The sequence below is a fragment of the Gopherus flavomarginatus genome, chromosome 1 (assembly GCF_025201925.1).
Source record: "Gopherus flavomarginatus isolate rGopFla2 chromosome 1, rGopFla2.mat.asm, whole genome shotgun sequence".
Lineage (NCBI taxonomy): Eukaryota > Metazoa > Chordata > Testudines > Testudinidae > Gopherus > Gopherus flavomarginatus.
The window spans coordinates 126,394,713-126,420,138 of record NC_066617.1 but is presented as its reverse complement, the minus strand read 5'-3'; the positions used below and the strand labels follow the sequence as shown (position 1 = coordinate 126,420,138).

The 25,426-nt window shown below is 43.0% G+C and overlaps 1 protein-coding gene across 11 annotated transcripts in view; it reads right to left on the bottom strand.

Moving 5' to 3' along the window:
- Nucleotides 1-25,426, bottom strand: part of SOX5 (SRY-box transcription factor 5) — an 857,385-nt gene that overhangs the window by 62,133 nt on the left and 769,826 nt on the right. For all 11 annotated transcript variants that reach the window (XM_050968476.1, XM_050968460.1, XM_050968468.1 and 8 more), the window contains one exon: nucleotides 14,447-14,593. In XM_050968476.1, coding sequence (XP_050824433.1) covers nucleotides 14,447-14,593 — 147 coding nt within the window. The remainder of the gene's footprint in view (nucleotides 1-14,446; nucleotides 14,594-25,426) is intronic.

Below are 25,426 nucleotides of genomic sequence, written 5' to 3'. Positions count from 1 at the left end.
GCTAGCATCCAGATGGTGTCTCCCATTCCCTTCCCCATGTGGGCTTGGGAGAAAGCTGCAACAAGGAAGCCTGCCAGAGACTCAAGTCAGCAGGGGCAGAAGCCAACACAGAGACCTTCGGTCCTTTGGAGAGCTTGCTACAGTTTTGACCAGACTTTCTCTGCCCTGTGCTAAATTGGTTGTTTGCTCCAAGTATCCCCCTTCCCTGACAGTCTCTTCACCTCAGCATCACTCTTCTCACTCTCTTATCCACATCTCTGTCCCCCTCAATCCCTTCTTTTCAATGTCCCCTTCTCCCTTCCCTTTAGCTTATCCCCTCCTAACTAAACTCATCATAAATACATACATACATACAATATTCTGGAATGAACACAATGTTTACTATCATCACATCATTCACTCTGCTGTGTTTTTCCACTCTTCTGTCCACCCAGTCAGTCTTGTCTGTTTAGACTGCAAGCTCTTCAGGTAAGGGACTGTCTTTTTGTTCTGTGTTTGTACAGCATCTAGCACAAATGGGGTCCCGGTCTGTAACTGGGGCTTTGAGGGGCTATGGCCACCTGGGGGGGGGGGCAAGGGGGCCAATTTGCCCCAGGCCCCGGGCCCTGCAGGAGCCCCCATGAGAGTTTTTGGGGCCCCTGGAGGGGGTCCTTCACTTGCTCCGGGGGCCCCGGAAAACTCTCACAGGGCCTGGATCCCTGGAGCTTCTTCCGCTCCAGGTCTTCGGCGGCAATTCAGCGGCAGGTCCCAGAGCGGAAGGACCCCCCACCGCCGAATTACTGCCGAAGCAGGGGCCCACCTACCACCGAGGACTCCAGACACCCTGAATCTTCTGGGCGGCCCTGCTATGGTAATACAAATAAATAACACCACCACCACAACAATAATCATGTATGTGGGGCTGTTGAGTTTAAAAGTGCAAATCCAGGCTTTAGCACCATAGTAAGATTAGCAAAAGGTCATGTGACAACATTTTGACCTGGGTATCACAAATGTAATGGCACCTGACAAGATGAGGCAGAACCATCGTCCAGCCAAATGTGAATGTATGTCAAATTTCCCTGTACGAGTAGTACATTGCAAGCACAGTCCAACTGCACCTTGATGTTAAATAAGAAAATGAATATTAGTTAAATCACCACTTAGTTGAAGTTGCTGGCTTTTTATTTTAAACAGCCATCAATAGCCAAATCATGTAACCTTTATTCATGTGACTAATCCCATGAAATAAGACTACCCACATAAGGAAGAGTTTGCAAGAGCAGATCACTCAGGTAACAATGGCAGCTGGTCCTAATATAATATCATAAAACATAGCTTCATGGGCAGAATGATATAGCCAACATTAGACTCTTGGGAGGGATCTCTCCACACTTGGCCCTCCATTTTCTTGTGGGCAGGTGGATGGGTGTGTGTGTCATCAGTGGGTACAAGGATACAGAACTTTGGAGGAGTTGTGTTGGGGCAGGAGTTGTGAGGAGAGGACCAGAGGCAGGGCCAAAGGGATTACTTCCCACTCCCAGACTTGGCGAGTTAATGCAGCCTGTATTGAACCAGAAAGTTTTATGTTTTCACTAAGACAGCCCATGCCAAAGTTCAAAATGTATTAACATACAACCATAAACTACTGTTTATATAGCACTTAACCTGACTAAAGATGAGGTAAACCCTAACTTGGGATGACTGGAGCTCTGAGAACATTACTTGTACAAGGGGAGATATTTATTAGAACCTGAAATAACTAAAATATTCAGCAGTCTCATGATATAAACACATTTTCTCCTGCTTGTACACAATTAAAATTGCTCTAGAGGTAGTATCACCACACTATTTCCTTTTCTTTTACATTACTTCATATTTTTCTCTGAAGCATTCAGGGGAGGGGGGAAAAGCACTCTTTAAACACAACTTTAAGAAGCGTTTGGTGCCACTTTTCCTATGGATATGTCATGTTGGGTCTGTTCGTCACTATGTAATTCCTATCCTGTCATGTTAGCTTGAAATCATGTAACACGATGTGGCTGATTCATGTCGTGGCATGTCACTCTCTGGCATGTAAGGTGAAAGGCTATGCAAATCCATGACTTACATATCTATAAACACACAGCTCTTTAAAGGGTTTTGGGTTTTTTAGCTCTATTTGCTTAGCAGGTGCTGACACATCCATTCAAAAAGTTGAAAAATACTAAAAATTTACAAACCATTTAAGGTTTGTTATTCAAAGAGCTTTTCTGGATGATCCCAGTAAACTGAATATCCAATCCCCAGCATTCCTAAACACAGACAAGGTTTTCTCTCCACACACTCCCAGTGTTGTGAGATACCTGCCCATCTGTAATGGATGTGTTTTCTAAGATCATTAGTCACAATGCTAGTCTATTTTGTACTTAAAATGCAGTAGGAAATGAAAAGCCTAGAAACTAAAGCAGCCCATGAGAACCAAATGTATTAAACACTTGTGTATCGCACAACTAGCACATAAATACACATGACTGTGAACAAAAAATCTATAGCTGGTGTTATATGTGGAGGAGGATCCTCAGAGCCTCTTGCTAAAATCTTACTACATAACTAAATAGCAGGTTGTATCGCTCTCTAGGCCTCTGATTGGAGTTAGCCCTAATCTGGATACTGCTAAAATCTTGCCACGGGGTACTGAGGGTCAGAAATATACTTCTGGAGAGCAAAGTTTATGCATTTGCAGTATTGCCAGTACCAAATGTTCAAAAATCATGAGTCAGGCCCCCCAAAATTGTGAGATTGGCTTAAAAATCAAATCATGAGATTTTATTAAAATAATACATTTTGTGGAGTTTTATTTGTTTTCTGGTTTTTGAGCTTTGGTATACACTTGGGTCCCCTTTACAAGCTTTTCTCTGAAACCATGAGGGCTTGAAACTAACAACAACAAAAAAAGCTGAGATTCTCACATATTCACATGACTCTAGGAGCTGGGGCTTTAAATAAACTAAGAAGTTTCATAAGACTGATGATAAAATTGCAAGAGTTGGCAACACTGCAGCAATGCACCCAAGCTTCTGAGCAGGGTACTAATCTCCATTTTAACAAGATCTACACAGTCTCTTTTTAAGTCTCTCACACAAACATACCTCAATATTTCACATTACACAAACTGAATACTTTAAAAGCAAAGTACTTTGCAATTTTTCTTTATGAAACAAAATATAAATATTTGTAGGAAAATGCATATAATATAATTTGGTGTTGCCTCCATTCTGGGCTGTGGAAAAGTCTCTCTTTTTCAAAACAAAGTAGATTTTCCCCATCTCAGATGCCTTGTCTCTGCAGGGACCCCCAGTTACCTGAGATTCTTCACAGGTTAAGAGGGGAAATATCTGTGAAGCCCTCTGTTAAAATATTAGCAGTATAACAGTGGGATGATCTGAGAGCTATGCGCTGGAGAGGAATGCTTTACATTGTTAATAAAAAACAAAAATCCCCGATTGAAACATTGCAATATTTCCTTAAAAATAAGAGATGGGTACTGATAAATAGGCTTCTTTCAGACTTAATTTAAATTGTTCTGCCTGAACATGGGGTCAGAAAGCCAAATGCAAAGCTGGTACAGAGTGAGCGCATGCAAACTACTTCTCAGCAGACGGAGCAGGCAACTTCTGGAAGCGGGTTAAATGAACAATATTGGTGTCTAATATAATGCCTATTCTAGTTAATACAAAAGCTCTCATTGACTGGAATGGGCAATGGAGCTCTAAATCCCTTGGAAATTCTCTTTCTATGTTTAACAAAAGTTATATGTTTGGTTAAAGGAAAATCCACGTGAGTGCTTTGTGAGTTTTTTATATACAGTGCCCATCACTGGAGAGTCAGCCTAGGGATCTTATCTGCTGTTATAAGTGAACGAAGAAATGAAATAGATGGCCCAATAGAACCTGCCCTTGTGGAGTGGAAGGTTTATTGCCTGAAGCAGAGAGGCATCTAGTTTCTTTCCTGAAGAAACTCTCAGATTCAGCCTCCTATGCTCCATCTCAGCCTGTCTCCTGGATCGTGAGGGGTCAAATGGCTGGAGTACTATTGCTTTATGAGTGGGGCAGTGCATGCTGCTGAAATGAAACATATTCTTTGCTGTAGGACATCTATTAGCTCAGTGGCTACACAAAGTAAACCTCTGTAATAAAGGACCAATGACCTTTGCTTGATAGGAATTTAATACAAAGAAACAAGCCACATGTTAATGCAGGATATCCCAGCATTATACTGGTGCAGGGTATTTTTACTATCTACGTTTAAGCTCAGATTTACTGTGTGGCCCTTAGGATGTGTACAGCCACTCTCAACAATTTGCAGTGGAGACGAGAGAGATCATGCTCACCTGAGTACTTTTATGCTCTCCCTCCCCTCAACATGAACTTCATCCCTCTCTTCACTCCTGGTTCCTCCTCACCAACCAAAACAAGCCCTCCCACATCAGTAGCCTAGCTCTTCTTCCCAATCAAAGCAACCCACTACCTCGTTAGCTTTCCCCTAACACCTATATCACCAACCCCAAGAGCGGGCAACACTCTGATACTCTGCCCTATGAGCTCTGGAAAACACCACACTCCATTGCCAACCTCTCCCATGTTGCTAGCCTCTCCTCCCTGCATGGAGTCACTTTCTGCTCTATCATTGTATGCAGTGTCGTTGTAACCATGTTGGTCCCAGGATATTAGAGACAAGATGGGTGAGGTAATATCTTTTATTGGATTAACTCCTGTTGGTGAGAGAGAAAGAGAAGCTTTCAGGTCCTGAAGAAAGGCTCTGTGTAAGCTCAAAAGCTTGTCTCTCTCACCAATGGAAGTTGGTCCAATAAAAGATATTGCCTCTCCCACCTTGTTCTCTGTGTCAGTTGTTCTCCGCCCCTCGCCTGCCCTTCACTCCTCCTGTTAGTTTTTAGTTGGAAGGTTGGAGGGCCTGGAATTGGTAGCAAGGGAATGTAGTAAACCAAGAAGGCAGGGTGAGGGAGAGGAAAGGTGTTCCCAGGAGCGGACAGCAGGGTAAACCAAGGCTAAGACCAGCCAAGCTGCACACTCACTCCTCACCCAACCACACTTTCCGACACTCTTTCTCCTGCCCTCATGGCTCAGTCAACCTTGAAATTAGATGATCCCCAGGTGACTTCTTAGAGAGTTACCTAGGGGATAAAATACTGGCAAAGGATTGATGAAAACACCATCACAACCACAAAAAGCCAGTCCTTTCTCCATTTCATCATGTTGCCTCAGATTCCATGCTGTCCCCCGGTTATGCTTTAATGAAACTGGTAGGGGTGGATGGCAAGCTGGCCATGTCAGCTCAATTGCTATCCTAGCAGCTGTAAAAAATCATGAGGTTCCTTTTTCATTCCTTTTTTTTATTTCTGTAAAATGCTGCTCTTCCTCTATCAGTTTTATGCACCAAATGGTATTCAGGGGGGTCAGTAATCTGTTATATCACTTCTACGAAAAAAACAGAGAGATTGATCTGAAACAAAACACTGGATCCCAATGCCCCTGAACTCTGGGGAAGTCTGAATCCAGATCTGAACTTCATATTTCTAAAATAGGCCAAACAGAAACTTCAGATCCAAACATGCTCTTGAACTTTGGGCATATTTGGATCTGAATCTGTGGCTTAGGCCAATCGCTAGTAAAAACATAATGTGTCTGATTCATTTCTGTTGTACTCCAGTTTAATGCTAGTGTAACCTTACTCATCTTAGTGGAAATCAGCTTAAATGATGTAACACAATGGTGAGTCAAGCCTGGTATTTTTACAGCTCAGTGTCTCTTTGGTGCAGCAATGTGCTGTTACCTCATTTGAAGACTGGTTACATTCTTTAGCCTAATGCAAGTACAGCTGTTTGCAATAATTTTCTGACCTCTTCATGCTTTGCAGTAACGGAGAGTTTTGGGGAGCTGTTTGACCTCTTTATTAGCCCCTGAAGGCAGTAATACTAGGAATGATGTCATGGTCTCAAGCAATGCTGTCTGGTTAATGCTGTAGGGCCTTTTTCCACAAGGATGGAAACCCAGAAGAAACTCTTCCCTTGCAGGAAAAGAAGGCAAAATGTGGTGGGTCTTTCCTGGTTTGCACAAGCTAAGGAAGGCACTGATTGATATGGTAGGGACCTTAACAGAGTCGTGCACATGGAACTTCTCCCGTCATCCCCACTTTGCTTCACATCCGTGCAATCAGATGCCTAATTTTGAAGCCATATGTTTTAGAAAAGCAGGGCCTCACTTTAATTTTTGTCCCTTTTTTTTTTTTTTTGCAATAGCAGATTTCAAAGGGTTTCTCTCTGTGTGTGTATGTCTGCGTGTTTTGTTTTCTTCTGAGCTTGAATTAGTAAAAGAGCTGACTGCACCTGACAGAGCTGGCTCACTAGTGGCTGTGCTTGAGAGTCAGGCTTCTGCCAAAGAGACATCATGATATTGAGAAACAGAGCTGGGAAGAGTTAACCTGAAAGGGAATCCTATGAGTCCCTCCATCTATTTAATTTATTTTTAGGAGCGGGGGCAGGGAGGGAGAAGGCACTGTGTAACTGCATTTTTGTTGCTGTTCTATAAACTTTTTTTATTGTGCAATGAAGACGTTTTACTTTATAAGAGCATCACAAGTTCTATTCAGATATATAATTTCACTGTGCTTAAAAAATTGTGGTTTAAAATGTCAGTTTCTGTGCCTAGCTGTTTGCGTTTATTGTGTATATTGAGAAAAGGAATCAAGAGGAAAATACTATCAGTCATCCTCAGTTCTTTCCACATATTACATCTAAGCAACATGAGACAGTAAAGGAAAAGGTTTCCAGTTAAATGGACAGGTTGGCTACATTTTATCCATCAACGAATGGACATTGTAGCGAGGTGGTGGGATACCCCACTGCCCTGCTGAGGGACAAACCTCCCCTACCACCACCGTGGGCGGAGCTGCTGGGTCCTGCGCCTGCCCCTCAGAGGTCACGGCGCAGACCCGAAGTATAAAAGCTCGCCTACAGAGCTCAGTCGAGGCCCAGCCACTGCAGGGGCCAGACGTCTGCGGCTGCTGCCAGCTGGAGCTCATACTCAGCCAGCTGAGACTGCCCCGCGCTTGCTACCCCGAGGAGGACTGGCCAAGCCTGTCCCGCGCTCACTACCCCGAGGAGGACTGGCCAGGACCACCCCGCTCCAGCTACCCTGAGGATGGGCCGAGCTTTTCTCTTGCCAGCTACCCCGAGAAGGAGCTGAGCCTACCATCGGATACTTACCCAGAGGAACCGATGGTGTTTGAGACTGCTGGTGATGCTACGGGACTCAGATACCCTACGAGGGGGAGTGTGGAAGTAGCCCAGGGGCAGCCAACCCCAGTCTGGCTGCAACACTGCCAAAGCCAATGTCAGTGTGTTGCGGCCAGGATCCCCACTGACAGCAGCAAGTCTCTGCTGCTGCTAGGGCCCCGGGCTGGGAAGCAGTGGAGTGGGAGGGCCTGCGTCCCCTCCTGCCACCCCACTCTAGGGTGGCAGACTCCCCCTTCCCCTGGCCTGAGGAGGCCGAAGCCTATGAGTACTGCTCAGTCCGGGCTGAGGGCCTGAGCATTTTGACTCAGTGTTTGTTGCCCCGCCCTGACCTAGGGCCTGGGCCGGCTTCGGACTATTGACTCAGCCCCACCCCGGGGTCTAAACCCCTCTAACCGAGTGTGCGTTGTTCCCCACGACAGCAGAGCCACCGGCTGGCGAACTAGAGTGAGGCGGTGGGATACCCCACAGCCCCGCTGAGGGACAAACCGCGGCCGAGCCGCACTACAGACATAAACACCACCTAAGAAGTACAGTTCAGTGTCAAAGCTGGAAAGCAAGTGCCAGTCACTTGCTATGTATATATCACTTAATCTATAACATGAACTATTGTAGTGTATTAATGGTTTTACAGCTGTGTTCTAGCCCTGTTGGGTAGTTTGGGAAGGGCAGTAGGGAATGTGAGCCTTGAACAATTATCCTTTTGAACATGGCTTAAGTTCACTCTGGTTTAACTGTAGTGTGGATGAGGTAAATGCTGTTGCTCATTTTTGACCCAAATGTTTAGTCAAAGTTTGGGACCCTGGAGATGTTCCAGTTGGGGGATGGAAACTGATGATGGAATCTTGTATTTTCTTTAATGTAATCTTGTTTATTTATAAGGACTGTACAAGGTCCTGCTTCTCCAAATGCAGGAGGAACTACAAGCAAAGGAACAGTTTCCTAGCTTACAGTCACAAACTCTTTAACCAACACCAGACCCCAAAAATTCTCTCTCTAGCATTTTCCAGATTTATACACTACTCTCATAGGTCTGCTATTTGACCTGCTTCTTTTTGCCACTGTCTCTCTCACTTTCTATTCTCTATTCGCTCTCTCTCTCACACATGCACACGCACATGCACACAAACACAAACACCTGAGCCAAAATCATTCTCCCTATCCAGTCTAAAACTCCTAGGCAGGTTCATTTAACCCTTTTGTCTTAGGTGGGGGGAGGGGGTTGTGATTAATTTATCCTGACCATTATGTTAACTAAAGTGAGAGGTCACACCCAATCTCAAAGAGGTCTGTGACTCATGCAGTCACCAGTACCTCTCAGCATAACATTATTCTATTCCAGTGCCAAAAATTCCACTGGATTCATTTACAGGGATTTCCAAACTAGTGGAAAGGAAAAGGGTGTGTCCAGTCCAGAAATACATAACAATAAATAAATCCTGCAAACCTTCCAGATAACCATGCTGCAAACACAGATCCAAAATTCTAATAGTAATGGAGTACCTCACATTTATACAGAGCCTTTCATTCCAAAAGATCCCTAATACTGTACATATTCTAAATAGGAATAGTTTCATTCACTGATGAAATAGGCACCTCAGCTGCTGAACACTGACATCAATAAAGAGATGTATAGTTGCCCTTAGTATACTTGCACTAAGGTGTTTAACTCAGTTCTAGTCTCTCTCTTCTAGCACCATGCAGGAAAGGGTTGTTGTGAAGGACAGTTCGTTGTTGTTTCCAAAATGCTTTTAAATAAGGAGGTTAAAAGATGCGATAGACGGGAGAATGTTGATATTCTTCATTTGAATGAGCTGTGTATTCAGCATCTATAGAGTGAAATAAATTCCTTTCCTGTAGCATGTTCAATCATGAAAGCCAACACCATCACAAAACAGGAAAGTCCTATTTTAGGTGCAAAAAACCACTCTTGCCACTCAACAGCTAAACTACTGCAGTAGTTGGTGGTCTGATGGGAGAAGCAATCTAATGCCAAGGTATATGTCTGAGTTAAAACTCTCATGTACAGAACATTAGACATTAAGTTTCTGATTCTCTGCTATGTCTGAGCTGGGGTCAGATGTAGTGGGCAAGAGATGCTACAGCTAGCTGGTTGCGGCTTTCTGATTCAAGCCCATCCAGGCCTTGTGTAAAATGGAGTGGGAGTGGTCCTAATCTAATTTACACTTCTGGCACAAGGTCTCATCCCCTTCATCCCACTTCCTCCTTCCCATTAAGCAGGGCTGAGGATGTGGCTGTGCAGGTCACTGATACACCAGCTCAGTGTCAACAGATATTCTCCCTACATTGGAGAACTGCCCAAGAGGAATCTCCAGACAGTTTAAGGCCCTAAATCTTTTGAAGTTGATAAGAGAATCTGGCCCTAAATCTTTTGACGTTGATTTTGGTTACAGACACCAAGGCAGATTTTTAAGCCATTCTTTATTTTGGTGATCAGAGACCCAGACAATGAGAAAATAAAGTACCATCCTCACTTAAGGATTCACACTGACATTTGTGTGGATATTTGCAGTTGAAGAGAATCTGACTGTGTATATCTAACTGGTTGGCGCTGTTTCTGGATTATCTGAAGCACATTTCCTTTCCTTGTCACAACTCCCAGGTGCCACTGCTGAGCAAATAGTAACATCACTGCCAGAAGTATTTGAAAAGAACAAAAATCATGATTTGGACACTATTCTGTTGTCATTGATGGAGACACAACTCTGACTCGGGTTAGGGTTGGGGTCATAACAAGGTTAAAAGAAAAGCACCCAGGAATTCTCTCTTGTCACATTTCACACTGAATTGCTCTTGTTTTTTCAAGATGCTGCAGACAATGCACCATACTTTGTCGGGTATTAAGAGACATTTAGCTGCATTTACAAGCTACACTGAGCATAGGCACCGACTCCGTGGGTGTTCCGGGGCTGGATCACCTATGGGAAAAAAATAGTGGGTGCTCAGCACCCGCCAGTGGGCCCTGCTGATCAGCTCCTCCCTCTCCCCCATAAGCCACCCAGCACCAAACCTTACTTGTGCCTACCCTCACCCTCCCACTTATGCCATAACCATCTTGAATATCCGACTGAGCAGCATGAAAGTACTTGCAGAATCAGGGCCAAAACGTGCTTAAAACAGAGACTGGAAATCCAGCACAATTTGGCAGATTTAAGAGATAGTTGCCTTTCACAGGGGCTGTGGAGGAGGCCTTGGTAAATTTGAACAGTGTGATTAGCATGCCGGCTGTCACAAAAACTGCTAAAGGAGAAGCTGTGTTAAAATCCATTTCCGCAAGATACACACATTTTCTTTTGGATGTATTCCACCAGCTCTGTTTCTTAAATCAGTTTTTCTGGCAGACAGATTCCATTCTGGAAAAATGCATGACACCAGCTCAGTTTCCTGCTTGAAACTCAACAGAATGCACAGCAGGACATAATGGTGTACGTCCTCCATGGTTTCCTAAAAGTCACAGCACAAGAATCTGAAAAATGAATTTGAACATTTGGGGACACAACAGTCGAAAGGCAAGTGCAACACAGAAGAGGGCAGGTTAGTCTGAACAGTCCATGCTCAAACACTGGTGAGGGCCACTGATAAAAAGGCTTGCCAACATAGGGGTTGCCAAGGTCTTTGAGGGGTCTCAGTGATGTCTTCATGTCTTACTAGATTTAAAGGATGAACCTTGGCAAACTCCCCCTGATGTTTCTCAGCATATCTAGAGCCAGCAATTCCATCTGCTGCTGAGGCCGACTTTGAAGAATCCTTGCAAAGAGCAGTACAGTAACTGTAAATTTCTAGTCAAAGGAAAAACCCACGTCTTTTCAAAAGTGACCCACATGTTTGCCACCACCTTGAAACACTCTCATGTGATGGGGCTGCCTCCTTGTCTATGAATACTTGAGCATATTTCCAAAACTGTGGCAGTGTAAACTGTGGGCTGCAAATGGAGATTCAGCAAACAAAATCTCCTGAAAGCCTGTCCGAGACACTAACTATTCATGTATGGAGACTTTACGTACTGCATCTTCACGAGGCTTTTCCCCCAGAAAGACCACCATGATTCAATTTTATGAACCATGTTTCCTTTAGAAAAATTGGGCTGTGAAACTCAGATAGGTCTTCACTGGTAATAGCTGAAATAATGAGGTAACACAAAGTGAATAGTTTTGTAAATGTTGCTGCAAACAAGGTTTGTAAAACCAAAGGAAGACCCATGCAGATACAAACTAAGGTGTATCACCATGTATACTATACACAGTTTAAACATGTAGGATTCAGTTTCTGGTGCTATCACATATTCAGCACCGTCTTCCTAGCTAAGCCTTTACCCAGCTTTAAAAGGTTCATTCAAAGCTCAGTATAGCACTTGCACAACACCACAGGCAGGTCAGGTGACCTTTCTCCAATTCTCCTCTCCCTGGTGCTGAGGACAGACAAAGTGATATGTCTGTCATACGCCATTACCATTAGAACAGAATCTTGTTCTTTTATTACAACTGAACTCCACCGGATTTCTCAGCAGGAATGCTAAGTGAAATCAATGTCTTAGGTTTCCAGGCTGAGCTTGGAGGTCACAGCCACTCTATCATTTCTCAGCATTATCCTTTCTCTTTCTCTCTGAGCCTCCAACTGGCACACAGCAGATTGAAAACAGCATGCATCAGAAGGCTCATGCTGCACAATTTTACAGCCTTTTGGAGCCCCTCCCCCCTCCTTTTCTAGTGGCCCACTCTTTTTTTTTTTTTTTCCAATTTGCAAATAAGTTGTGTTTGTGTGCTTCCACTGAGTTGTGAGCCAAAGGCACTGGAACACCTATGAATAAGGAAAAGCAATAAAAGACAAAGAAGAACAGAGCTGATTTTGACAGCTGCCTGGAGGATGGTTTTGCCGACATTACCAGGCTGATAGGCCTTATAATTCCATGAGTGCCACAACATAAATACAGTCCCCCATCAGAGCTCATCAGACATTCTGTTTGTGCCGGGTAGATCCAAAAACAACATCGGGATCTTAAGTGCAGTGGAATCTCTTCAACAAGCTGTTGGAGGCATCATACAGAAAACCCTTGTAAAATGCACAAAAATCTCTTGTTAACCATACAAACAACTGTTTGAAAAAAAGCACATTGCTGGGGAGCCAAATGGCTTTAAGATTGACAACTTTCCACTACATAAGAGAGATGTCCTTACGAAAAGAAAAACTTTGAGAAGTCAAGAAGTCTGCATCGAGAAGAGGAGAAAGTAAATGTGTACTTCCAGGTTGATTCTCGGTCCTAAGCATTCCTTTCAATTTTTGACCATGTATCTCATTGAGCTGACAATGGTATTATTTATTTGGCAGGCTACTTTTAATCCGTATAGCTTTACTGTTAGGCTAAAAACTAAGATGCTACTGTCAATTCAAGGAATCTTTTCTGACATGATAAAGGAAGTGGACAGCATGCTAGAGGACACCGAAAGGAAGGAAGGACACATTTCATCAAGTTTTTCCTGTCACTTAAATGGGGATGCTTTTTACTCCTTTTCCTTGGCCAAATCCTTGCTACTTGTTTTACAATAACTAAGGTAGGCAGTGCCACTCCAATATGTGACCAGTTTCCTTAGGCCACCTGAGAAATAAATTGACCACATCTTATTCTGGGCAGTGGATTTAATGAGTTGATCCTTGGTGAGATATAGCATCTCAAAGATTAGATAATTTAGAGATACAAGTAATAATGAGTGGAATTTCCAAAAGCATTTAAGTGATTTAGGAGCATGAATCCCATTTAAAAGCAATGAGACTTGTGCTCTTAAGTCATCTAGGCCCTTTTGAAAATCCCAGCTACTATGTTTTATTATATATCTATTATTTATACCTATCTCTATCTATATGTAGATACAGACACAAATGGTGGCCCTTATTCTGCAACCTGTGGGCTGTACTTATGCAAGTAGTCTCACTCAACATCACTGGAGTAGTTCCATTGAACACAGAAGTTAATCTTGATTCATTAACATGATTGGTTCAGGTTTCCTACCATTCAGCTTAGGGTGGATAGGAGTTGCTGAAACAGGCTCTACAACACATTAAGGCTAACTCAAAGAGAAAAGTAATCAAAAGATAAGGAAGCCATTTTCTTCATGGTCTTATGGTCCACTGTATTGTATGCATATCTGATTTAAATTGATCAAAGTCACAGATGTTGATTTAGCAACAGAAAAAAGATTTCTCTAATTTATTTGGTATGTTCATTTAACCTAGCTAACCTTGTCCAGGCAAAGAATATGGAGGGACAGAGTGATATAGGAGCTTGATGGCAAGGACAAGTATACTCAATTTACTCTGAAAAAATCTCATTTGGACTCTCAGCAACCAAATCCCCCAAAACAACTGCTGAGAAATGACAGAATCTCAAATTAACATCACTTGGCCAATAGTCAAATGAAGTTTCAACGTGTTATGTGGATGTGATGCATTCTCTGCCTTTGTCTTACCTGTAGCCAACTTGCCAAACAAAGCTGATGTTTTGACGATTTGACTACACTTGCTAACCTGACCTTCGAAGAGAGCACAAATCTTCATTCTCCAGCCACCTCCAAATTACTCTGGGTAGACCCCTTCATTATATAAATTAGATTAAAATATGTTCTGTGACACAACGGCCACTAATTGAGCGTCGGCTCTGCCATTGGATATGTACATAGAGTCCCCACTGATTTCAGTGCCTGAGCCCCAAGGCAGAATTTGGCTCTGGATGAGATGCCATACTGCTATCATATTTTGTTGGCTATGGGTTATATGGGTTATATGGCTATGGGTTAAATGTTAGGGGGGAATAGCAGTTGTGTGCTAGAATGGGAGGCATGCAGCTTTAGTCTTTTGCACATTACCAAAGGATGGAAGAAATAATAATTTTGTGGCTCAGGCATTAGATGGGACTCAGGAGAGCTGCATTCACTTCCCAGCTCTGTTACTGGCTTCCTCTGTGATCTTGGGCAAGTCACTTACTGTCACCACGCCTGAATTCTCCATCAGGTAAATGAGGATAAGAGTACTTCTCCTATTTCTAAGGTGTATTGTGAAGATGAATCTGTAACCACCTGGGAGGTGCTCAGATATCATTTTGACAGGGACCATGTAAATACTGAGAAAGAAACAAAAACCTGCTCCTTTAAAATGGCACAGTACCTTGCTTTTGGGTGGAGGACTGTTTGTGCTCTTATCTGTGTGGATACTGGTAGGGGATACAGCCGCACCAAGGTTGCCTTGGGGTATGCCAGGTATCTTGCCTCCTGGAGACACTTGCATTGCAGCAAGCTGGGCAGCATACAACTGCTGTAAAGAAAAGACAGGAGAGAGAGAAAATTAAACACCACCAATAAACAAATTAAAACATTTTTCAAAAATTTCTCCTACTACTGATGCTGTAGTTTTTTCAGCCTTTTTATTTAAGCTAGCACACTGGCATATTTCAAGACAGGAGCTGTCACCTCAACTTTTGAGTCATTCCCCAGGGGAGGAATGACAGACGTCACATGTGAGGTGGCCTAGCTTCAGCGTGCATCCAGAGATTCAAAACAAATAGCAATAGCCCAGCTTCATGCCTTGCTTGAGCCATGTGATCAATTGTTTTGCTTCCTGAAAGGACCTGACCATAAGAGCATCCCATCCCATCAATATTGTGACATTTACCGTCATCATATTGTTCACTCTGCTAGTATGTTACATGCCTCTCCCTTACTGTGTGTGTGGCTTGCCAATTTTGACTGTAAGCTCTTTGGGGCAGGGACTCTTTGCTGCTTCGTGTTTTACAGCACCTAACACAATGAGGCCCTGTTCTCAGATGGTACTACTGTAATAAGCTTTAATAAGAATAAATTATTATTTTGCATTATATTACATTAGCAACTAGAAGCTCCAATCAAGCTTGAGACCTCTTTGTGTTAGGTGCAGCAGAAACATATGGTAGAATAAAAAACAAAATGTTCTAAATATCAGAGGCCCTGAGCCATCGAGGGACTTAATGACATTTTAACTTTAAGCACTGAATACTGACATCGAAATCATGTGTTTAAAGTTAAGCACAAGCTTAACTGCCTTGCTGTACTGGGGCCAAGAACTGAGAGGAAGTAGAGAATATGGCTGTGCATGCAAGCAACCTATACTCACAAAGAAGAGGAGAAAACAAACACCATCAGCAAGAAAAGCAGTGTGTGATACAACACCGACTGATTTATGTATAGAGGAGAACAAAAATGAAGCTGGATAAAAGTCTGGATGGCCCAGGGAATTGTTTACAAGGTACCAGAGTCAGTTTCAATATCAGGTCAGACCAAATCCATGGTGACCCGGCTTGGGGAGGATGTTCCAAGCAGGGCTTGGCAAAACAATGTTTAACAGCCCTCAGTGGTGCAAAGATACTGTCTCTGGGTATGTGCACAAATATCACACAGAGTATATATGTTCTGTAAAGAATATATGATGGTGAGGTCAAATGTGCAGGTTTCTTTGCTGTGAGTTTAGGATGACTTATATGGCTCATGCATAGTGAAGACATGCATAATGAAGACATGAGTGATCTATGCAAGTCATCCCAAACCTTGATATCTCACCACTAGCATGTTTTTTCTTTATAGCTTTTCTGCCTGTACTTCTGTCCAGGCTTGTTCCTTTTATTTTTTAAAAAATCTAAGCTGCTTCTGCTCCTTTAAATTTAACTAACTCTGCCCCAAGTCATTCCTTATTTCCTCTTCTCTCCATTTCTTCTTTGGGGGTATGTCTACATCTACAATTTTGCAGCGCTGGTTGTTACAGCTGTATTAGTACAGCTGTATAGGGCCAGCGCTGCAGAGTGGCCACACTTACAGCAACCAGCGCTGCAAGTGGTGTTAGATGTGGCCACACTGCAGCGCTGTTGGGCGGCTTCAAGGGGGGTTCGGGGAACGCGAGAGCAAACCGGGAAAGGAGACCAGCTTCGCCGCGGTTTGCTCTCGCGTTCCCCGAACCCCCTTGCAAACCGCAGGGAAGGAGACCGGCTTGCTCGGGGGTTCGGGGAACGAGAGAGCAAACCGGGAAAGGAGACCAGCTTCGCCGCGGTTTGCTCTCGCATTCCCCGAACCCCCTTGCAAACCGCAGGGAAGGAGACCTGCTTGCTCGGGGGTTCGGGGAACGAGAGAGCAAACCGGGAAAGGAGACCAGCTTCGCCGCGGTTTGCTCTCGCGTTCCCCGAACCACCCTGCAAACCGCAGGGAAGGAGACCTGCTTGTTCGGGGAACGCGAGAGCAAACCGCGGCGAAGCTGGTCTCCTTTCCCGGTTTGCTCTCGCGTTCCCCGAACCACCCAGCAAACCGCAGGGAAGGAGACCTGCTTGCTCGGGGGTTCGGGGAACGCGAGAGCAAACCGGGGAAGGAGACCAGCTTCGCCGCGGTTTGCTCTCGCGTTCCCTGAACCACCCTGCAAACCGTAGGGAAGGAGACCTGCTTGTTCAGGGAATGCGAGAGCAAACCGGGGAAGGAGACCAGCTTCGCCGCGGTTTGCTCTCGCGTTCCCGGAACCACCCAGCAAACCTCAGGGAAGGAGACCTGCTTGCTCGGGGTTCGGGGAACGCGAGAGCAAGCCGGGGAAGGAGACCTGCTTGATTACCAGAGGCTTCCTCAGGTATGCTGGGATACCTGCTTATTCCACGGAGGTCAAGAAAAGCGCTGGTAAGTGTCTATACTTGATTACCAGCACTGGATCACCAGCGCTGGATCCTCTACACCCGAGACAAAACGGGAGTACGGCCAGCGCTGCAAACAGGGAGTTGCAGCGCTGGTGGTGCCCTGCAGATGTGTACACCTCCTAAGTTGCAGCGCTGTAACTCCCTCACCAGCGCTGCAACTTTGTGATGTAGACAAGCCCTGGTTTAATATTCTTCTCACTTTTGTTTCTTTTAATTTTCTTTTTTTATTTCTTCATTTTTACCTCCGCTTATTCCTCAGCTCTTTCTTTCTTGACATTCATCCCTCTCCTTCTTCCTCCACACTCTCTCCTTCCCATTCATCCATTCTTTAATTCTCTCTCTCCTCTTCCTCACACGCCCATTTATTCATTCATTTGCCCTATCATCCTCACCCAATACCAGCCAACCTCCGACACAGCCACCCAGCCACAAACCACAGTGATAGATGCAAAATAAATGCCTAAACAGACAGATGGCCACGCTCACTCACCCTTTAATGGGTCCTCAAAAAAAGGAGCCACTCTTGCAGCCATGCAAGGAGAAAGGAATGGGGGCTTTGACGCAACAAACAGGAGCTGCTGTGGCTGTAGTGCAAAGAGAACCAGGCTTCTTTCCCCAAAGTAGAACTGGGTGGGGAGGGTGGTAGTTCTTCAGTAGACCAAAGAGGACACTGATGTGCAACAGTGCAATAGAGTCAGGGACAGCTCTAGGTTTTTTGCTGCCCAAGCAAAAAAAAATTTTGGCTGCCCCACCCCAGCCCTGGGCTTCCCTCCGCACTCCCCTGCTGCCCCAGCCCTATGTTCTCCCCCCACACCCCCTGCTGCCCCAGCGCTGGGGTTCCCCCTTTCCCCTCCAACCAATGCCCTCTCCCCATCCCCCTGCCACCCCAGCCCTGGGCTCTCCCCCAAACCTGCACCCTCCTGCTGTCCCAGCCCTGGGTCACTGGTAACTCGCTCCCAGGGCGGGTCATTCAGCAGGAATTTTGGATGTGAACAGAACATAGACAGCACTGGTTCCCATATGGTTACAGAACTGCAGTAAAGTGGAACAATTTTCAGCTTGGAGAATATCTCGATGCATATTATAAGACTGTTCTACATAAATGAGGAAAAGTTGAGGTGCCTTTATTATTCTTTTGTTCCACTCTTTCTATGGGGAATTTGCCAATGCAATATCCCTGTCTTCCTTTTAAACCAATAAAACTTGGGGAAAAAAAGGCAATGGTTGTTGAAAATAGCAATTCCAGTCCTAAAAACCATGGGAAGCATTTCTTGCTCAATTTTATCCTACTTTTTCTACAGCAGGTTTCAGTGGATCAGTATATTTGATTTGGGAGAAATGAAGTAACAGCTGCTCAAATTGAGCTTGAGCACTCCTGAATTTTGAGGTTGTTCAAATCTGGAAGGCAGGTGCTAGATTCCCTTCCAGAATATTAGCTAAATCTGGAAAGGAAAAGTCAATTTCTGCTTCCGTGGGTCAGAAGTGGAAATCCTCCTAAGTGCCTGGTACTGTATCTAAAGCTGCCCAGGTCCAGAGCCTCCCCTCCCTTACTTTTCATTTTAAATTCTAGTAGGATTCATTTACCTCCCTTGCTAGGCTTCAGATAGAGAGGGGAACTGTCCATTTAGTCCACCCAATTCCTTCTTTGGGGGCTGCAAGGTGAGGTTACATCAGTATCCCTAATCCAGTCTGGGGAAGCCTTCTGAAGGGGATATCTGGCCAAAGCCTTCTACTCCTTGGGCACATTTGTTACCTATTCACAGTGCCACCTTTTTCGACTCACAGCAAGCTGCAGCATGGCTCAGATATCTGATGCTCCACCCCTCCCTTTCCTGTTGATAGCTGCCAAGGGATTGCTGGAAAATGTAGCTCTTTCCCTGCTCCAGGGCTGGCTCTACAGGCAGGGAGCTAGGCAAGGAACTACAGCTCCCTTACTTACTCCCATGGGGTCTCAGCTCCCATGCTGGATCCCCAGCTGTTCCATAGCTCCGCTTCTGTAGGGTTGTGAGAGGGGAGGAAGTGAGTTTAAAAATAAATAAATAAATAAATAAATTAAAAAGGATGGCCCAAATGCCTCCCCCTGCAAATGTGCCGCCCCAAGCACCTGCTGATGTCTAGAGCCGGCCCTGAATAGAGTAGCACCCTGGATCAAAGGAGCTGTCCAGACATATACCTGGGTGGAAGCAGACCAATCCCAGTTGAGACAGGGCCAGACCACTAGGTAAATGCCAGTCTGAGTCAGGCAGTAAAAGTAGTTTGACAAAAAGGTATGGAGCTATTTGTGGGAGGAGAGAAGGCTGCAAAAAGGCCAGATGAACTGGAAGACAGTAGGCCTCACAAATGTTAGAGTGATGGGTAAGATATGAAAACACAGATTACACACCAGAGAGGTCAAGACAAGGGTTAACTATATAAGACCTTCAAGGTAATGATGAGATTAATTTGATCTAGATGGGGGCATTTAGTAGGCACTACTGATGCTCCATGACACGGGAAGATTATAAAGTTTTACTAATCAGCTGACAGAGTTGTGACAGAGAAACAATATTCTCCTTCAGAGGCCCCTGGAAATGCTCATGTTCTATTATTCTTTAAGAGTGAACAATCAAACAGGACATTCACCCTGAAAGGAAAGGGAAGCAGCTAACTCAAGTAGGTCTATGACATTAGGCAGAATTTCCAATTTCTCCACCTCCTATCCCTATTCCAAGTACCAGATCATGCTTGCCCGTCTGTATGGGGTGTGTGTATGTCAGAGTGACCGAGAGTTTGTATCACTTTAGAGCTGTGAGTGATCTATGCACAATGGCTTGGAAGCAGTTAATCCTAGGTGAGAGCTGCTTGCAGTATTAACATCCAACTTTCCCGACAGCCTAAAAAGAAAGGCCCAGGATTAAATGGGCATCAGAGGCTGAACTTCCCTAATCACCTCTATGCAGAGGGCAGCAGAAGGCCATATTTTGAGAGGGCAAGTGGAACTTAAGTGTTGCATAGGCCTTGTACTGGTCCTCTGTTCAGGGATAAATTTGGTCCTCAGAGAGATAGTATCTTGAAAAGTGTTGACACATACTGGTGGAGCTTGGAACAGTATGGAAGACAGGGTGGAGGGAAACTTGCAATGCCACTACCCATGCTGAATCTATTCTGTGGATAAATAGATACCTTCAGTCTCCTGGGCTGTCAAGCTGACATTTTTCACCTCTATTCAATCCTTTTCATAATGTAAGAATACAAATTAAAAAAAAGTAAATGAACATATATGAAAGGTTCCAACCTTATTCCAGCAGAAACCAGGTCTTCTCCCTCAAACTACCAATGTATGGGGTATTTTTAATGACAGATTGTCATTGCAGGGTTGCAAGGGCAGAATGTGGCCTCATGTGCATGGTCAGGCACCAAAACCAAAAGGCAGCTGGTTAAGAGCAGTCACTGCCAATAACTATACCAGCTCATGCTGCTATAGACTCTTGCTCCATTTAAAAAATGGTGGAACTGACTTTTTGAGTAAATAAAAAGTTAGTCAAGCTAAATTGTTCCAAACTGTGCAGTGACGATGGGTTGGATTCTTAATTAGCCAGTGAGATTGTTCCCATAGCCCTGCCCATATTGAAAAATGGAATGAAACATGCAATATGCAGGACACTTCTCAGCTTGTTAATATTGTTGCACAACTTTGAGCTCTGACATTATTGAATGTGTCTATTCAAATTTAATCATTTCAGGGGATGATAGCTTATGATAAACAAAAGGATATGATATGGACACATCCCGTGAATTGAGATGGCTAATGGAAAACAAGAAAGAAAGTTTATGGCTATGGTAAATAAAGCAATCAAACTCAAACAAAGGGACAGTTCTACCCTGAGGTCCACAACGGAAAACCTCAAAATCTGGAATAAAATGTATGCATTGGAAAGGCTGCCAGCAGTCTTTATGCTGAATTGTCGAGTCGACACAGTCTGTATCCTGCCGACACCAAAATGTGAGTATTCTATGCATCCTCAGATCTTTCACAGTGATGAAGGTAGCACCTCAAAAATGAAATGGGTGTAATTTACACTACATAATTGCTGGAATAAACCATTCTTGAGCATCCTTAAATGTATGCCCAATAGGGAACTTCCCTACGACTGGAGATTTGTATATGACTTCCAGCTAATTACAGACACAAATGCAATCTCTGGCACTCAGGGGATGTCATGAGCTGTATAAGAACGTCTGGAGAACTCTGAGTCCATAGGCGATTGAGTGGTTTACCTTCACCAACATATTTAGTTGGTGGAAACTGGCAAAGCTCCAATAATTACAATGGAGTTATGTCAATTTATGCAACAGTTTATTTTTGCTATTTATGACAAAAAAGCGATAATATTCCCTATGTAATAGAACAGACAATATTGTTATGAACTTTTTTCTTCTTCAAAAAGGGAAGAATTGGGTCATTCGAAAGCAATTAAATCTTAAATTCTATTATTTATTTATAACCAAATAATCCCCTTTCAGATGCCCTGCTCATATGCAGTATTGTGTACCTGTTTCCTGTCTTCTCATTAACCTATTATGAAAATCTGTGTACATGCAGATTCATCAGAACAAAGAACAATTGGTTACACTTGAAAATGAAAACCAGTTATTTTTATATTATTGAACCTGTCTCTATTCTTAAGTTATTAAGCAGCCCCCTGCCTTCTCTGCAGGTCATCACCTAAAACATTTATAATTCATCCTATACATTAACCAGGAATATTCTGCTGAACTCTCCACTGCTAACGGCACTTGGCTTGATGACTGTGTAGTCCATCAATAGCACAGCTTTAAGGTTAGACTGGCTCTGAAAACTTCCCCCTTGGGCACTGTTATTATATGTTAACAATGCTCATTACTGCTTTGAGGATAAACTAAAAATGAGATCTTGTTCTATTAAGAAGGAAAATAAGAATGGGATTTAACAGCAATTTTAAAAAGATTTGAAAAAATATATCCTAGAAATGATACGTGTTTTTATAACACCACGCTAGTATAAACATAATTTTTATGTGAGGTGTTGAGATTAATATCGTTTCTCAAAAAAAAAAGGGGAAAGAATAAAAGCAAGCAGCATTGGATACTGAATACTGGGCTAAATTTGTCCCTAGTGTAACCTGTGATTTCAATGGAGTTATCACAGGGATGAATTTGGCCCCTGTATATAAATGTTTGGAATTGTGAATTGATCCAACACTTCAAAATCTGTGTCATTCTGAGTCCCATTATTAAAAATATAAACATGAATAGGCCCTGTTCTGACTTCTGACTATGATTTTTTTGCATGATTTGAATGAAGTGGTATAAAATGAGATTCTCTTAATCAAAATACATGAATTCAATCTTCTTCAGTATGAATTTGATGCTTATCTCAGGAAACATATCAGGTGTACCAACGGAAGTGTGTGTGGAAAACTGAGTTGGCTGGGACAAATTCATTGCTCCTTTCCTAAAAGTGGGTGAAGAAATTAGAAAAAAAGGAAGAATTCACCCAAACCAAAAAGTTACATGCAGCCTCCTCTTGAATATTCTTTTTAAATTACTGGTGATATGTAGAAAGCTGCCTCTATCAGCAACATATGGTAAATTTGCTTAGATTTTACATGCACAGAGTTCTTCACCAAAGTCTAATCTATGGGCATGTCTACACTTACCAGGGATTGACACTGCAGTGATCAATGCACCAGAGGTCGATTTAGTGGGTCTAGTGAAGACCTGCTAAATCAACCGCAGATTGCTCTCTCATTGACTCCGGCACTCCACTGAAACAAGAAGCGTAAGGGAAGTCGACAAAAGAGTGTCTCCTGTTGACCCAGTACAGTGTACACACCGCAGTAAATTGACCTAAGCTACATCGACTCCAGCTGTGTTATTCAAGTAGCTAGAGTTATATAACGTAGGTCGACTTACCCCCATAGTGTAGACAAGGCCTATGAAAGGTAAAAATATTAGACGTTTCTTTTGTCACTTTCCATCTCTTTTTCATTCAAAGATTGCTAGATCAAATTTACAAAGGAGCATTTTAATTTGTATCTGCACAAAGTACATCTGCCTCGGAACAGACTTTAGCATTTGACTGCCCAGGTAGCTATTTGCCTGCATAAAAATGGGATTTTGAATACAAAAGGATGCATGCGCACAAATTTAAGAGTTTTTAAAAAAAAAACAACCCAGCCCCCAGAGTCCATTACAAAGCCAATTTTATTCAACTATGATGGCTGAGTTTGCCAGTTCTCAGTTTAATGACAGGATCTTGGTCGGCACTTATACCTTTTTATGTATTTTTTAAGGCTTCAGTGGCCCAAGGTATCAGCCAATAATCATTGTTTTATCTTCAGTGTGCCCTTATCCCAACCAGAGTGTGTTAGTACAATATTAGCAGCAGACAATGTATAAGAGATAGAAGTTTTTCAAGGCCCCAGAAGTGATATCGTTGACAGTATCTACTTGGATGAACCATGTTCAGACAGTTTAATGCTTATTTGCCATGATTCTCAGAAGCTGCTGTGGACATCCATATGCATGCAGACATTGCCTTTTGGTGACAAAAGAAAATTATGTAGACTATACAGACTACAGTGCACGTTAACAAGCCATATTGTTCCTTTTTATGGCCATAATGATCACCTAACTTCCATTTAAATTCCAACTACAGGTTTGTACTATACTTCTTTAGTCTAGAGGAGAAAGGCATAACAAGAATCAATAGCTGGAATTTAAAGCCAGACAAATTCAGATCAGATTACAATTAAGGCACTTTTTTTTTTTTTTTTTTTTTTTTTTAAACAGTGAGGGTGCTTAACCAATAGAACAAACTTCCAGGGGAAGTGATGGATTCTCTCTCTTTTGAAGTCTTCAGATCAAGACTAGGTGATTTAACAGTCTCTTGTGGCTTTAAAAATCTATTAAACTAACTAAGGAAGAGAGCTTAAAAGGAAAAAAAAGGCTTCACTAGTAAATATAATAAGTATTCACAAACAAAGCAAGATTTCACCTGTACATGGTTTGTGCATAAAGTTCCAAGTAGAGCAACCAACATGTATCTACTGTGTTAAAAAAAAATTTTTGAAACAGAAACCAGATTTTTCATTAGCACAACAAGGTCTGGTAATTATGGTAATGAAATCTCTATAGTCTCAGTCCTATAACCTTTAGTCATGAGAATAATTTTCATTTAAGTCTATGTGATTACTCACATGAGTAAGCTTTTTGGGATCAGGAGCTGGGCAAATCCAGTAACATGTTTGGCATCACAAAACCTATAGACCTTATTCTGGTTTTTTTTTTGTTTGGTTTTTTTTTTAGTTTGTGGTTTCATCAAACTTTTGAGCTTTTGATTTTAAACTATTGTTCTCTCATGGAAATTTAATTACTTGTACGTATAACTAAGTGGAAAACAGTGCGATACAGTTAATAAATAACTTTGTTTGAAAGCAACTCTTGCTTTGCTTCTCAGACAAGCCCCCAGTCTTACGTGGCTTCAGCAGCTCCAGTACTTCCAACCATTTCCTAAGGATGGGGGCCCTCCTTGGACCAGGAGTCCTGTCTGTTTGCTGGCTCACAAAGAGGGCCTGCGCCTGTCTAAAAAACAGCCCATTTATCTTAAAATCCTTTTTCTGTCTGTTGGGCTATGGAGACCAGTCTGAACTAGCATATGTACAATTTTCCAGAGGGTGGCTTCACAAGGCTTATAACTGGAAGAATTACACTGCATCCCCCCTGCTCCTAGAGGAGTTACATACAATTTCACAATAATACATACACAACTGCATTTTAATAAAATGGACTCAAAGTTATTAAACTTAATTCAATAAGGTTTAATTTAATTCAGTATAGTTTATCTTAAGTCCATAAGGTTTGTCCAAGTTACTGTCAGTCACACCAGTCACACCTTATTTGGTAAAATGAGGACACTAAATAGCAAAAAGGGAAACAACTCCTTTCTGCTCCATCTTCCCATTAAAATTAAGAATGTTTCTAAGGCTGGAGAGCCACGGAAGTACATCTATTGTCCTTGAAGATGTACATTAATATGTTTCTTGTTCAGCTGATGTGCACAGGTAGTCACTGGCATCTACTCTGCTGGGTCAAAAGTTTAATTCATCCTTTGAGCTAAGTTGTATTACTGGATCTGCATTACTGTTGGTCAAATGACCTGGGTAACAGCAGAGGAGACAGAGGAAGTGACAAAGTCAGAAGCTTACTCCATGGCAAGCATCACTGGACAGAGAATTGCACACTCAGATGCTGCTAACCTCTTCCATTTAGAACAGAGATGAGAGAATGTGACACTTGTGCCTTATAGGGAAGCCAGGAGTACATGAGCGTGCACACATACACAAACTGCACAAAGGAGGAAGCAAGGTTGGAGGAATGAATTACACGAAGGAGAGAGTGGGGTTGGAGGGAAAATATTTGGAGGG